Genomic DNA, 16,319 nt, shown 5'->3' on the forward strand with positions numbered 1-16,319 from the left:
ACTGCACTGTCTGTACCGCTGACTGGCTGTGACGATCGTGCCGGACGTCACTCGGTTCGGGTAAAACGGAAAATCGTACACTACCAGTATCGATTGCACCAGTCTCGTTCTCTGGGTAAGGTAATAAAACTTCTTTACCGGCCATAAATTTAAATAATTTGAAAACCAAGTCCACGCACCCGAGAAGCCTCCACGCACTCACAGAACAAATAAAATTTTCATTCGCCCCAACTGCCCAACCAGAAATTCCGCCCAACGACCGTCGGTCCATCGGTCGGCCGTCGGTCGTGCAAAGCAAAACATCAACATTCAACATATAGGTTGGCGGCGATGTGCCTTGTAAAAGAATACTCATTTACGTTTCCTCCTCCGAACCGAGCGAACATTGAGCGAAACCGTGTGCAAACGATTTAACTTGTTTTGCGCGGCGCGTCTGCCATTCCGACCATTGAATGCAGCAGCAGCAGCAGTAAAATTCGTGACGGCGTACGCGGAGAGTGACCTCGGTGTGAAATATATTGTTAATTGGTAATAATGGACCGTTAATAACATCCAATCAGAAATGTTCGAATTCGTGCTAACTGTGATGAAGGTAGCGTTCAGCACCGCGGCGTTTTACCTCAAGGCAAAGCTGCTCAAGTTATGGCCTCCGTCCGATCGTCCGATAGTAACGGTACGCCAAGGAAAACTTCGCGGTGTCACGGCAACGCTACCAAATGGATCGCGATACCATTACTTTAAGGGTGTCCCTTATGCGAAGCACCCGCTTGGGGAACTGCGGTTTAGGCCTCCGGTCCCGCTGGATGCCTTCTCAACGCCCGTCGTCGAGTGTCTGGTGGATCGAAGTGATTGCATTCAAGAGGATTTGTTCACAAAACGTGTCGTCGGCTCGGAGAAAGGACTATACATGAACATATACACGCCTGATTTCACCGCTGAAGTTACCAGCGAGAAACGAAAGTTTCCCGTTATGGTTTTCATACATGGCGGTGGTTTTCTGGCAGGATCCGGCAGTAGCATTGTTTACAATCCGATCTATCTGGTTCAGGAGGGGGTGATTGCGATCGCCATGAACTACCGCTTGGGGCCTTTCGGATTTCTCAGCCTGCCGGAGGCAGGAATTTACGGCAACGCCGGACTGAAAGATCAAGTAATTTACCGGACTCTTTGTTTCTGTTATTGTTACCCCTAAAAATGTGACATTTTTTGCAGTTGCTAGTTCTCAAATGGGTTAAAGAAAACATCGTTCAATTTGGTGGAGATCCCGACAACGTGACGCTGTTTGGCGAGAGTGCCGGCAGTATTTCCGCCTATTTGCACTACCTATCACCCAACTCGAGGTAGGTTTAGTAAACACACTTTATTGGATTAGTGCAAACAGTATCCATTAGATTACGATAACAAAAGATAACCGGCCAGGCAGAAGGTGACGACTCATTCTGCGCTTAACGTAATGGATTGGATATAATCAAGCCGCCAGTCGGCGTTCTCTACATTAGCCGTGTACTAGCTAAATCCAGCATATCATGCTGTTCCGTGGAGCGCCGAGTCTAATTTGACAAACATCTCAAACGACGAATGCTTGCCGGTGATGTCACACATGGCACACATGGTGACCTTTTTGCCGCTTTTTATGCTGGCGTGTCTATTAATTGGCCTTCATATCTCTGTTCGGAGTGCGTGTGGAACGACAATTTCAGCGCCACTTGGGGGAAATGCGGGCAAGTGGGGTCACTTGGGCGGAAGTTAAATACGTTGTAAAAATGACATAATATACTGGCTTGAGGAGAATATGGACATACACTTATGTTTTTGCTAAAAAAAAAACAATAGAACCATCGTTTTTCGTTTCAGCATTTATAACAGGTGAACACTATAAAGTTGTTCCATTTTCGGAACACACACAGTTTTCTATGGCCCCCAGTTGGCTTCGAGGTATGACGCTGGTCTAAAAAGCCAGTCGTCGTATGTTCAAATCTCGACTGGGAGAGGCTGTTAGAATGGCCCTGCAAAAATAAGCACGGAACAAGGAACATAAACGTAAATGAACATTTCTAGTTAGTTTCGGTCAAACCTTTGCAGCTAGATTTGCAAATTCTAGTGGAATGCCTGGTGAACCAGTTTTAGAACCTTGTATATGATAATGACGTAATTTCCTTTACGGTGTGGATTCTCCTTTGGCCGGACTTCAGGGGCCAGCAGAAAAAATGCCAAAATTTATGGCAGACTTCTGGCTCTTCACATTAGTACAGCAGTCCTTTTTGCGGCATCTAAATTATTTGAAATATTAGTCAGTGATACTGTCTCGCACTAAGAACTACATTTCAGGCTCAGAACTGTTTCAAGCATGGTCGGTCCGTCTTTACTAATATGTTAGAATTTATATTAAAGTGTATTTATATAAATGGAAGACAAAAAACAAATCAATGTTATTTATACAGATTAAAAGCGGCGTTTGATCGAATTGGCCGTTAATTTACTTACTTCTACCAGCAGAGAACCGGGGCGGCTCTTGGCGTACCAAGAATTCTTCTCCACTGTACTCGATCTTGGGCTACTTGTCGCCAATTCGTTGCGTGTCTCGACCAGCGATGTCAACCTTCCAGACATTTGAGCATGCATAAATTTGGGACCCACCAATTATTTCAGTTCCTGTGAATTCTGGTTTTACTAATGTTGCTTAACCTTAAAGTACTCCACTAACTATTTTTGTTATACAAAAAATTAGACTGAGAAAATAAAACACTGCTAAGAAAATGATAGGGTCCCAAATTTATGCATGCACTAATGTCTGGAAGGTTGGCATCGCTGGTCTCGACACACGCAACTCGGTTTCAACCTGGTCAAACCATCTAGCACGCTGTGCCCCTCTATTCCTGGTTCTTGAAGACATTGAATTTCATTCGACATCCTTGCGACATGACCGGCCCGCCGTAGTCTCCCAACTTCCTCGTGATTCATACACCTACCCCACTCTTCGCTATCCGTTTGTACTCCGCCAAAAATAGTCCGCAACACCTTACGTTGAAATACGCCAAGTGTACTTATGTCTTCAATAAGCAAAGCTACAGTCCCAAGTTCGTAGACGACTACCGGTCTGATTAACGGTTTGTACATCGTCAGTTTTGTGCGGCGGCGTATGCTCCTTGATCGAGACTCTTACGTAAGGCAAAGTAGTCGTCGTCCTGAAAGTAAAAACAAGTTAGATAAAAACTTTTCGGTCGGTGGTTTCTACAGTTGACGGAGGAAGAAGCAAAATCTGTGTGTCTTAAAATAACCCAAAAACTACTAGGTATACAGCCCTAAGGGTTGTACGAAAGGGTGACGTAGGACTATATCAGATCATCAGATCAAAGACTTATGTAAACTGCATTTCTGGCATATGTATGTTTATAAGAATCTGTGAATGCTATTGTTTAAGTGAATGTTTAAAAGAGAAGAGCGAAATATTCAGATCCAACTCTTCATTCAATGCGATGGTGGCTTTGAAAATATGTGGACGGAGGTTCATAAGTACAATGCCTGCAACCTTTGAGACATAGAAATTTCTTGTAAAAATCTCTTGTGTGCATCATAAAGGTTGAAATGGTAATGAATTATCAACCTACCACAGGGGTGAGGGGTCTCAAAGCATCATAAAATAAATAAATTCTTGCCTACAAAAAACCCCACAAGCCCAATTTTGTACCATTTGCTTGATTAGTTCTCGAGTTATGAAGAAATTTATATTTCATTTGTACGGGATCTCCCCTTCTTAAAAAAGCAAAGGTTCTAATCCACCATAGAAAAAATTCCCACCCTGTTAAAAGACGGATGGGTCTCATTATACCATAGAAAAAATTCCTGCATTCTAAAAACCCTCACATGCCAGATTTGGTTTCATTTCTTCGATTAGTTCTAGAGTTATGAGGATTTGTATTTCATTGGTATGGGAGCCCCCCTTCTTAAAAGAAGAAGGGGTCTCAGTACCATAGAAAAACATCTTACCTCCAAAAACCCCCATAAGCCAATTTTGGTTCCTTTTGCTCGAATAGTTCTCGAGTTATGAAGAAATTTGAATATTATTTGTATGGGTGGGCTCCTAAAGAGGGGAGGGGTCTTAATTTACCATAGAAAAAAATCTTGCCTTCTGAAACCCTTCATTCCAAATTTGGTTCCATTTGCTTGACTGGTTCTAGAGTTTTGAGGAAAGTTGTATTTCATTTGTACGGGAGCCCCCCCCCCTCTTAGAAGGAGAAAAGGTCTCAGTACACCGTAGAAAATTAATCCTGCCTTCTGAAACCCCCACTTGCCAAATTTGGTTCCATTTGCTTGATTAGTTCTCGAGTTATGAGGAAATTTGTGTTTCATTTGTATAGAAGCCTCCCTCTTACACCCCCTAAAACATTGCTGGTCATTTTATCTATCCAACGACGCATAAATTGTTCAGTTTCGTTCAGAAGTTTAGTAGTTATTAGCATTTGAAATCTTTCATTCAAACGTTACACTTCTATTTTCGTTTTCACAAAGTGCTACCCAGTCCCAGTATAGTAAACAAAGACGTAGTCCTACGTCAAAACCAGATCGGTCGCTGCATTAATAAGGGGGGTTGCGCAGTCTCCTTTTGTCCAGCGCCTCTATCGTTCAAAGATACACGGGTACCAGCGAGCGGGAGTTGTGGGTTCAAATCCGGTTATAATCTCTGATTACAGCTTGGTTCGACCCATGCACCTTCCAGCATTGGACAAAAGATAGGAGCCACAACAACAACTTGTTAAGTGTAGCTACCTATTACCCTCCCCCTTCCTTTCCACTCTTTCCTCTCTTTTCCCAAAAAATTTTATTACTTTCCGCTACCGTCCCTCCATCAATTGTAAAACCATCGTTTCAAAAAATATTAAGGAAATGTCGAAAAACACGACACGTTACACTTAATAGCATCAAAGGCGGCCTCGTTATGAAGCTGCCCGTGGGTTGGAACATCGATTGAGCATTACCGCTCGCTTCACATTAACACACGCGCTGAGACATAAAAATTCATAACTTCTAGAGTTTTCATTTCTCCATTTCCAAATTTTGCATGCTTCTTCGAGAAAGATGAACAAATATTTTAAAGTAAAAAAATCGAGAAAAAAAGCTCCAACTTTGAAAAAATTGCAATTGTTTATAAAAATGCACTAGAGTAAGCGTACCCTTAGTGGAGGTAGTACCAATAGTGGTGGTACTTCAATAAAATACGCCCATCACTAGATATAACGCAATTATGCTTCTAGATAACGTTTATATAATCTGCACCTGGGTAATACTCGTTTACTTGAAATAATCGTCCCTTCTCTTAGTGGTAAAATGAAATTTATAGAAATATTCCACTGGTTTTGTTAAGATTTTCTGAATAAAATTTAATTTTGCATAGCTGCTAAAATAGGTTCTGAATTTTATCTTTTTCTGATATTATTTATTCATGAATTCAAGAAATTTAAATCTGTCGAGCATATAAAGTAAGTACACAAGCTCATACAAACAAGCAGAACCAGTTTATATAAATTTTTATTGCAGTAATTGAATGTTTAATGTGTTGCCTCCATTATGGGCTCGCGATGCCTCCAATCTAGGGACCTCGGTAGCAACCATACCACCACTATAGGCAAACCAATGATCGTAGAAAAAATCTTTCTCTTTAACAAAGTTTGAATTTTTAATGATTCCAAACGGCATTTTTAGTAAGATTAAGAATGTTTCAATCATATCGTGCGCGTGTGCATGTATATTTGTTCTGATATTACTGTATTTCGACCATAAATTTTGAAATTTTACTACTAAATACGCCACTACTGGTACACTTACCCTATTTAACTATTGAAAAACAATCGAGAGGAGGTATGGTATACCAATTTTGAAAGCTTGTGAAATAGTGAACACATCTGGTAGAAAGTCATTTTTGATATTACAAACTATGTTTACAATCAGTATTTAAAAAATAGTGATTTTTTCGGATTACAATACTTTAAAAAATCATATCTTGCGAATTCCAACAGTAACATCGAAATACAAAAATACGTGTCGATTTTTTTTGAACAAAGAACGTAGAAAAAATATTCCGAAGAGAAAAAAAATTTGACTGTAAATTTCCCGTGGAATGACCCATATATAAGTAGTAAAATGGAGGTAACAGGCGTGCCAAAATTTTGACAAGCATTTGTAATTCTATCTTGCATTCTATTCAACAGTTTTTATAACACGCAACTTAATACTCCTCAATATACGATTGAGCTAAAACTAAATGTTACAATTATCTATACTGCTTTATAATTTACAACCATAAGTTTTATATGACGACACGCACGACTGCAAAACAACTTATTGTACACTTCGCTTTGACATACTCTAATCATTATGCAATCCCAATGTAAAATTGACATACATGCGACTTGACGAGGGGCTTTCTATTACGATCTTGTGTTATCTGGGACCTAAGTTAACTCACGTTCTTTCTCGTTCTGTTATATCGCCATTGAGATGCTCATCGAAGAGCTGCTTCTATCTATCGACCACCTTGCGCTCGTTTGTGATAAAATTCCCTCCCTCGTCCCTACACATGACAGGTTACGAGTTTGGTTCATATTCTCGTAAAAGTTGCGCGTGTTAGTAGCCCGGAATATATGTTTTAGCTCTTCACGATTTCTGTGCTTCTTCTGGCGTTCGTGATCAACTCATTCCGCGCTCGTCGATACTTGACCAAATGTTGCTTCGTGGTAATGCTTACATAGTTTTTCCAAACTCTTCTTTCCCTCTCTATCGCTTGTTGGCATTGTTATCAAATCAATCATTTCGTGGGCTCAAGGTTTCCTCACCTAACACCACGGTTACGGCCTCATTGACGGCTCCATCCGTGTTCGAGGGTCGAAGCACCCAGCTCCATATAGGAAGGTAGAGCTTCATCCAGTACGCGTGCGTAGTTCTTCGCAACTCGCGGGGTGGATAATTGCCAAATGTTTAATCGAGGAGAGCGGCTTTGTCGCCAGGTATAAACCGTTGATGTACTCCAACAATGTAATGGTCCGAGTCGACATCCGCACTCCGTAGGAAGCGTACGTTAGTGATGTTCGAGAAAAATCGGCCATTGATGAGATTACAGTCGATTTGGTTCAAGGTTCGTATGTCTGGTGGTTTTGTGAATATTTTTGCGGGGAAAGAAAGTTCTTCTGATCACCAAGCCTCGGGAAGCTGCTAAGTTGATGCATCGCTGGCCGTTATTGTTCGTGTCGGTGGAATCCGATCACCGGTCTATACATTGCTTCACTTCCGACATGGGCGTTCATATTCCCGATGACGATCTTGATGTCCCCGTGTCGAACAACTGTTGCACGTCGCCTCCAGCTCCTCCACATAGAACGCTTCCTTCTCGTTGTCGGGTCTACCCTCATGTAGACAATACATGTTTATGTTGGTGTAGTTGAAGAAACGACCTTTTATCATCAGTATGCAAATCCTCTCGTTGATCGCTTTCTAGTCCATTACGCGATCCTGCATTCTGACCATCACTACGGAGCCCATCTTCTCAGCATTTCGGAGCTCATCTTGTAGCATTTCTTCTCAGCTTTCCTATGGTGGTCTTAAATGAAAATGGGTTGGGAGGCTCATGGTGAAAACAGCGATTTTTTGATAAAATCCAATATGGCGACTAAATCCAAGATGGCAACCAAAAAAATTTTTACTCTATTTGAAAGCCCTGTTCTTCTTCTTTACAGAACCAGGCCAGGGGTTTGCTCAAAATTCAACTTTTTTTGAAACTGTTAGGCCCCTTGGCGAACGAGGGGTCCACTATTTCGAGGCATTAAAAGTGTAATTCTTATTTTTTAACCATTTTCAACCAATTAAGCGCAAAAGTTCCAATATTTGAAGGCCTGGTGTCAGTAGTGGCCCCGCTTCAGCGAGAATTACTCGTATAAAAATTGATTTGCCACCCATGAAATGAACTCAAATAACTTCCAAATGTGGTCTAAACATCAGAAGAATCAAATTCCATCCATATTATGCGAAATGCAAGAACAGTCTATTTTGCCAATTTCATCTCTAAATAAATAGTAAAACCTAATTAAAGCGATTTAAACTAACTCAAAGGCCAGGAAATAAACTCGAATAGCACCATTTGAATTGAAAAAGATCAACAGAGTTAAATGTCATCGATTTCGTACCGTGAAGAATTCACTAACGGTTCGGGCCTGATCCTCTCGTAGATCCGCCCATTGTGCTATGCTGATATTCCCACAGAAATCTGTAATAAATTCCCTGTTTTTGCTCATTTCTCCTAGGCCATGGCGTCCCATGATGCATTCATGGTTCATGTTGTTAAAGCCATTCTTCAAATTGAAATCGCCTAAATGGAATTGAATGTCGCCTTTCCGGATTTCCTCAGTCACGCTGTTCAGCGGATTGAAAAAGTTTCTTTATCTTGAAGATCGGCAGCATCTGTTGGCGCATTGCCCCGGGTATTGGCATAAGATTCGTAATGCGTGTTCTAATGCCGATTATTGTTTCGTTGTTTCAGTTAAGTAAAAATCCAATTGCTCGCTTCTGGGTGGCATTTTCATCTCGGCTATCATTTTTCGGCTAATTTTTGCCCTTAGTGCATCGTCCAAAAATCTAACTGAATTTATAAAGCCCAGACAAAATGCATACGACTTTTGATACGTTGCGGAAATTTGCCAGTTTTTCCATGGATTTTCTGAACAATGCGTTCGTTTCATTTGTTCATTAGAAGTTTTTAATTGAACAATGCGTCTCCATTGATACGTACTAAAAAGAGAACGCGCGGTTCTTTCCGCAATGCCGGACTTCTAAGAATGCTAAACAGATTTGCGAAATGTAGTCTCTATAAAATTGTGAAATTAGTAAAAAAAATCTACCTGATTAATTGACATTATCATTTGAAATACAGAAGCATTATTCACTTAAAAATCTGAAATTGTCTTCTGATAAGCATGAATAGTTTAGTAACGTTTGCATTAACTTGAACTTAAATTAAAAAATCGCATTTTTACTAATGCCATTACTTACCTTCACTGCTTCATTCTTTGAAAGATACAATCTAAATAAATCCTACATTTTCTTTTTCTTTCGCAGAAAGTACTTCCATCGCGTTATTTGCCAAAGTGGAATTCCCAGCAGCGAAACATTTTTCCAAACATCTGGCAGTGTAAAAGCGCGAAAATTAGCCGAGACTCTCGGTTACGTTGGTGACTCCGACGAAGAAGCATTGCGTAATGACATAAACAAATTCGATGCACTTCTCCGCATCTCTAATCCTCCTTAATTTACCTTCCATAGAAACACTGCTGAAAGCACCGGCCGCTGCGCTGGTTAAAAACCAGCACAAAGTCTTGACGAGTGAGGAAAAACGAATGGGTGTGAAATTTGCCTTTATGCCGGTAATCGAAGATCAACTCAGCGAGGATAGTATAATCACCCGGACCCCCGAGGAGATCATGAAAACATTCGACACATTCGATATGCCCATCATCGATGGGTGCAACAGCGGCGAAGGCATCCTGTCGCTCTTTCTGATGAGTAGCCGAATTCATCTGGGAAACAGCGAGCCGGAACGGTTCGTTCCCCAGCTGCTGGGGTCTTCCGAGGAGCTGGATCGTGTTGAATTAGGAAAATCCATTCGGCAGTTCTACTTCGGTGATCGGCCGGTTTCTAAAAGCACGTACGATCAAATTAGTGACGTGATGTCGGATAATTATTTTATCACCAATTCGCTGATCAGCGCAGAATGGATGGCAAAGTATCAACCGAGAATACCGCATTATCACTATCGGTTTACCTTTGATGGCCGGTTTAGCTTTGCGAAGCGGCTGTTCAACCAAACTCAAACCAAAGGGGCTTGTCATGGTGATGATTGTTTTTACATTTTCTGGTAAGATAAATTAGCTGATTTCATTATGACCTTTTGAAACCTTTTTTTTTGCATTTTAGTCCCTACTTTTTACCTAACCTTCCGGATAACAGCGCGGAATGTCGAGTACGCAACACGTTCGTGAAACTATGGAGTAATTTTGCCAAATATGGGGATCCTACGCCAGATGACAGCGAGGAAACAAACGAAAGCCTAGGCGTCAAATGGAAGCCCATTGCTAAAATGAACGAACATTCTAATGACTTTAGCTTAGACTGTTTGGAAATCGATACCAATCCAAGAATGATTCAAAATCCATACCCGGAACGGATGAAGCTCTGGAGGGATCTGCTAAAACGGTACAGAAAAGGATTTTTGTAAAGTGGTAATATTCATGTGATCATAGGGTATGTAGCGGTTAAGAATGTTCATTCGATGTTCATGTAAATAAGGGTAGAATTAAATTGTATGGTTTCTATGAAATATAATCAATGTATATGTTGGTTGTATTACTTACCGAGTCATGACATAGTTTATATTAATATGTCATGTAAGAATCAGACTTAATGATGACCTCAAATACGCTAGTTCATATCTGACATGTGCTCGACAATCTCTGCTTAGACTTGGGCTGACCAGACGTACCAGATTTAAATGGCTTATCCCGGATTACCAAGCATCCCGGAGAATGTTCCGCATTGATTAATTTTGTATATGTATTCATTTAAACAATTTATCAACGATGATCGTAAATTTTCCAGTTGACTCTCCAAACCCGAAAAGTTCTTCAACCCAAGAGAAAATCCGCACACAGTCACTGGTTCGTGATATTCAAACGTTGTACGATATAACTCGGTATGCAACAACGCAATGGTTCGTAAAGATCTTTGCGAAGCACGAAAATATCCTTTTGAAAGTAACATCGGTGAAACGATGTCGTTGTTTAGGATTTTCGCCACTAGCCTTGCCTGCTGAACTTTCCGGCGCCGTTCTCAAGTGTCCAAGCCAAGTAGACAGTAACGTGCCGCCGGACATGGCTCGAGATTTTCAGGATGTCGCCGAGGTAAATCTCTAAGAGCCATACGGATAAATCTTCTCGGGATACGTTCGATTCTTAAAGCCCGGGTGAGCTGAGAAAGTTGCCGTATTACACTTGATTTTCAAATACAGGACGGACCAAGCTGCTGGGATGGTTTAGAAATAACTGTAGAACGGTGAGCGTTGATCGTAAGTTTGGAGTCGAGTAAGATGCCAAGATTTTTAACCTGATCAACTATCCGTATGTCCGTCAATGAGATAATCAAACATAATCGAGCTCTGAATACGAAGGACTGTTGTTGAATATGCTGTTGATACGATGCATAGTGGGGAATCGCTGGCCAGCAGCCAAAAAATGAAAGTTCATTTCGACTCTCCGTTGTATTTTTCCTGTGATTCTATACTATTGAAGTGTTCAAATCCAAAATTTTAGATCAATATGACAAAATTTGAATTTTCTATGAATTTTGAAAGTATGCTATCTCAGCATGTTTTAGCGTTTTTTTGAAAAATAACCCAATATTTCAAAACATGCTAGAGGTCAAATGGTAGCTCGGATTTCAACGGTGTCTAAGGAAAAGTTCTTCAAAAAATAGTGCTGAATAAAGCCCATTGATTGAGTATGCAGTAATTTTATCATAGTATGCCACAATTTTAATTTTCATTAAAAAAGTGCCATATTTTCGCGTAAAACACGCTTAAAAGTTTTGAAGCCAAGGTTCGCCACTATTGACACTACCGATAAAAGTTAGCGTAAAATATGAGCTTTCAAATGGATATAGTCTCATTTAGCGCAGAGTAGCGCAGAGCATAGATGTTACGCTTGTAAGGCTACTATATCGGAATTCAATAATATAGACAAAATGCAAACACTCAGAGTAAACGTAGGATATCTTAATTATGGGATATCTCCTTTACAAAGTTGGATAAGCTGCTTCGAATGTATGGTCCATATTGCATATTGACTAGATTTTAGAAGTTGAAGGAAATCTGGAGGATACAGCGATAGTAATGACGGAAATACAGCTCGTAGATCTTATGCCAATCCTGGTATTAGTTCTGAAATTACGGGTATAGATATGAAATTAATTGAAAGGTTGAGAAATTTTCTTATAGCAAGTTCTTGAACAGATTATTTCAGAAAAATTCGAAACTTATTGTTTGTATACCAAAAACCTTTATCTCAGGATATAGTCCTCATATAATACGTCCACTGCAATGCAAAGAATTTGAATTCGCGGTCATAAATGAATCTAGACAACTATATTGCTGATAGGACGAATGACAGAAGAAGCACAAAAATAAGTTTTTTTTGTTCTATAGTCACTTTAACAACTCGGGTCATTCGTGACTTCTGCGGGGTTAGGAATTGAACCACGATCCGCGGTGTGAGAGGCGTGAATGCTAGCCACTACACCGGTATTGACCCTCACAAAAATAAGGTTATTGCCTTATGCTAAAAATAGTGATAAAAATACAAGACAATATTTTACATGCAAAAATGAGTGTGAAAATACAAATCGTGATAGAATTATTCGTCTTTTTATTTCTCCGGATAAAGCTTCTTCGAAACGGAAAAATGTAATTAGAAAGATCTTTCTGAGAACGCTGTATTGCTATTGAAGACGAAACGTAAAACGAGTGATTCTGCAGAAGGAGGAGAAGAAGAAGAAGAAGAAGAAGAAGAAGAAGAAGAAAAAGATGAAGATGGAGATAAAGAAGATTAAGAAAACTAATAAGGGGAAAAGTTTTGATTTTTGATTAATATTAACTTGGATATATGGATTGGACTATGGATTTTGTGTTGATTATTAAAGCTCATACCAACTTTGTATTGCTTTATATAATGTTTTATCCTATAAAAATTCATCTGCAATAGTTTCCTAAATGACCCTCATTTCTTGTACGTCATTATACTTAAAAAATACTTGAAAAATAGTTGAAAATTCTCCTTAACACAAAAAATATACGTTCTAATGCAAAATAAACCTGAAATTCGGGCTCAGCACCCAAAAATTACTTAGGAACCACCATATTATCCTTGATTTAAAGAGATTTTTTTGCTTGGCCAGCATTTGTATGGGGTCGCCCCACTGTGCGATGGTCCGTAATTACTACACATTTTGCTATACCCACAATCAAGTAGTTCACAAAGACATCTAGTAAATCTTGCAGTCGATGACAACCCTCGATAGAGCGTACGTCAAGATACAATTTGAGATCGTCAGTGTAAACAAGAATGCATCCGACTTTAAGTAGTATACCAACATCGTTGAAGAATAGGATGAAGGTCCAAAGGTCCAATATCACTTCCTTGGGAAACACCAGATTTAATAGTACGGTAACGGTAACCGCTCAGCTAGTTTAATGATAAAATTTTCATTTTTTGTTGTCCTGAGTTACGGCTAAAACTTCGGATTTCCTGTATTCATATACCGCCATCCGGGGTGAGATTGTGCCAAAAACCGAAAATGTTTATTTGTGAAAATTTATTATATCTATAGAAACTGGTGACCTAAATTCAAAATGATGATGAACATAACATATTTATTCATAACTTAGAATGGAACACAGATAATATTAGCAAACTATTTAGCCTAAACAGGGTTTCAAAGTTCGCGATCAAAAATACGCTTGTAAAAAATGTCCCGCATAAACCAACCCAAACAAGAAATCGCATCAACTTGCTATCTTGAAGGTATATAAACTAATCATTTACAATGTATTGAAAGGTTATTATGCGTTGGCAAAGGTTTTGATTACGAAAATAATATTTTTCGAAGCTTTGTACTATTCGAGCTTCACGGGGGTGAGATTGTGCCAAGCCATAATGATCGATCCAATTTGTGGATTTCACATACACAAAAAAAATACGTCAGTATACACCAGCACACTCACATTCTTTACTATTGAGCACAATATTTTGACAGATTAGATTGCATCATCCATTTTGGAGCAAACAGCATCATAGGTCTGCTAAATAATTTAAACTAATTTTTTCTTTTTCAGATACTTTGAATAAACACTCTAATATAAGACGAATATATTATACCGTGTTTATACGGTATAATATACGGTACGAATATATTATACCGTGGTTATGCCAGTTTTAAGGAGGGGGAGGGGGTGGGATAGGCCACATGTTCTGCGGCCGCGGGTTCTCGAGCGAAGTAATGGTTACTTTTGTTAAATGATCAAATAGGTATGCCCCCTTAGGATACACCCCTTCATATATTTCCCCCTTGTTAACCCTAGAAACGCTACTGGCTATATAAAGGCTGTCCATTGACTACGAACTCATTTTTAGTTATTTCAGACTTCTCCGGGTTATTTTCGTTCATACTTTTTATATGATACGTTGTTTTTGGTCGACCCCCTGCCCCTAATAGTCCAGTTAGATCATGGACGGCCCCATGTGAACTACTTTATACTGATATTTATGTGTATTGTTTATAAACATGCTAATGTTCACTGTTTAGGTTTTTAGCCTAACTTTATGTTTTTGGCACAATGTCACCCCATAGAAGGGGTGAGATTGTGCCAAAGTTCATGCACTTCCAGTAAAATTAGGTTTCATTGTAACTAAACCATCTCTACGGTAGTTGTTAATTGAACAATTTAGTATATATTGACAGGTTTGAAATCAACTTAGTTGCTAAATTGTGTGTATACTGACCTAACGAACAAAAATATATGCTTTTTTGGCACAATCTCGCCCCGGATGACGGTAATTTAAAAATTCATTTCTCATGACTAAAACAACGTAGAGCAAACAGTTTCTTACCGATTACGGATTACCGATGGATCTAAAGCAGTGGTGGCCATGCTATATACATGATGCCGGTCAAATCAGATCTTCTCATTAGTTCCGCGGGCCGGAGTGACTTCTGACATTAATGAATTTAACCTATAGTTCAACCCGCGGGCCGCAGTTTGACCATCACAGATCTTAAGGTACACAGCATTCGTGCGCTAATTGCACGTCCGCTAATTGCACGATCGTGCAATTAAAAAGCATACATAGTAGAATTAAATTGGACAAGTTTTCTTCTTTTTTAATTTTAGGTAAATTAAAAAGCAGTTATCTGTCAAACCACACGTGGTTGCCTAGGTGGTTGCTATAAACAAAAATGCAGCGTGGCCGAATAACAACTCTGTTTTTCTCTCTCTGCATTACGTAGATATATTATAAACAAATTAATACAAATTTTACTACACTTTGACGAATTGGACACGTATTCACCAGGGCTTCGGTTGGTTTACAAAGATTTAAATGTTTTTCCCAAAATCTGGCGTGCTTGTGAGTGCATGTGAAGAGTTCCTTACGATGTTAACGTTTTACAATGTATGTATGTATATATGAGGACTACCACCTATCGCAGCAGAACAACTGTTCATAGCAGTGGGCTTATCTGACAAGGGGAATCGTACAAACATAACCATTGGTCACGTTCACCAGGTCCTGTATGAAGGGCCAAAAGGGAATCGGTCGGCAACCAACATCGCTTGCACGTACCAAGGGTGTTTAAGAATCTCCTTCCAGAAGCTAGATCGCATGAGTCAATCGTTAGTAAGCCCTCCCAATGCAGAATGACCCCAATAGGTGGGGAGAAGGGCCCGCTCATCATCCACAATGTGTTAGCCGGGCCAAGGTTAACCTTAGGAAGTTGACCACTTCACTTTCCCTAAGCACACTGCTTCAAACAAGTACCCTGTTGGACTTTCCCTTTCATTGATGTTATTATTTTTATGTACTTTAAAAATTTGATTTGGTTAAGTGCTCTTTTTTAATTCTTTCTGTCAGCACGTTTTACAATAAAGAAAAATTAGACAGAAGAAGAAAAACGGCAAAGTACACGAAAGAAAACGAGACAAATACTGGAAAAGAAAAAGAAGTAAAATGCAAGAGAAAATAAATTAAAAATTGGCATGAAAAAAGAAAAACGAAAGAAAAATGTGACAATGAAAGGGAAAACGTAACATAAAAAATAAAACATTAGCAAAGAAGAAAACGGCAGAGAAAAAAGGCAAACGGAGCTAAAACATGGGGAACTTGAACAGAACAAGGTGAAGAACGGAAGAGAAAAAATTAAAAATGAGAGAAACGTTTTAAGATTCCTAAAGAAAATGAGGAGAACGAGAAAGCAAATGAGGATAAACTGGACAGAAAAGGAGAAAAAATGGGACAAAATTTGGAAAAACAAGATAACAGGAGAATGGAGAAACAAAAACAGAAAACGAGAAAAACAGAACGAAAAATGAAAAATGAAGACATAATGAATAAAACGGAAAGAAACAACAGAACGTGACAGAAAAGGAGGAAAAGTAGGGCATAATAAAAGAAAGAACGCAAAAACGAACGAATGAACGAAAAACGGGATAGAAAAGAAGTTAAAAAGCGAAG

The 16,319-nt window shown here is 39.4% G+C and overlaps 1 protein-coding gene across 1 annotated transcript; it reads left to right on the forward strand.

Annotated features, from left to right (window-relative positions):
- The first annotated feature begins 373 nt into the window (after positions 1-373).
- Positions 374-10,341, forward strand: LOC128738386 (esterase B1-like). Its single transcript, XM_053833469.1, has 5 exons — positions 374-1,150; positions 1,213-1,340; positions 9,103-9,239; positions 9,307-9,898; positions 9,958-10,341. The coding sequence occupies exons 1-5, from the start codon at positions 563-565 to the stop codon at positions 10,256-10,258; spliced, it is 1,746 nt and encodes a 581-aa protein (XP_053689444.1). The 5' UTR covers positions 374-562; the 3' UTR covers positions 10,259-10,341.
- Positions 10,342-16,319: the final 5,978 nt, after the last annotated feature.

The sequence above is a fragment of the Sabethes cyaneus genome, chromosome 2, assembly GCF_943734655.1.
Source record: "Sabethes cyaneus chromosome 2, idSabCyanKW18_F2, whole genome shotgun sequence".
Classification (NCBI taxonomy): domain Eukaryota; kingdom Metazoa; phylum Arthropoda; class Insecta; order Diptera; family Culicidae; genus Sabethes; species Sabethes cyaneus.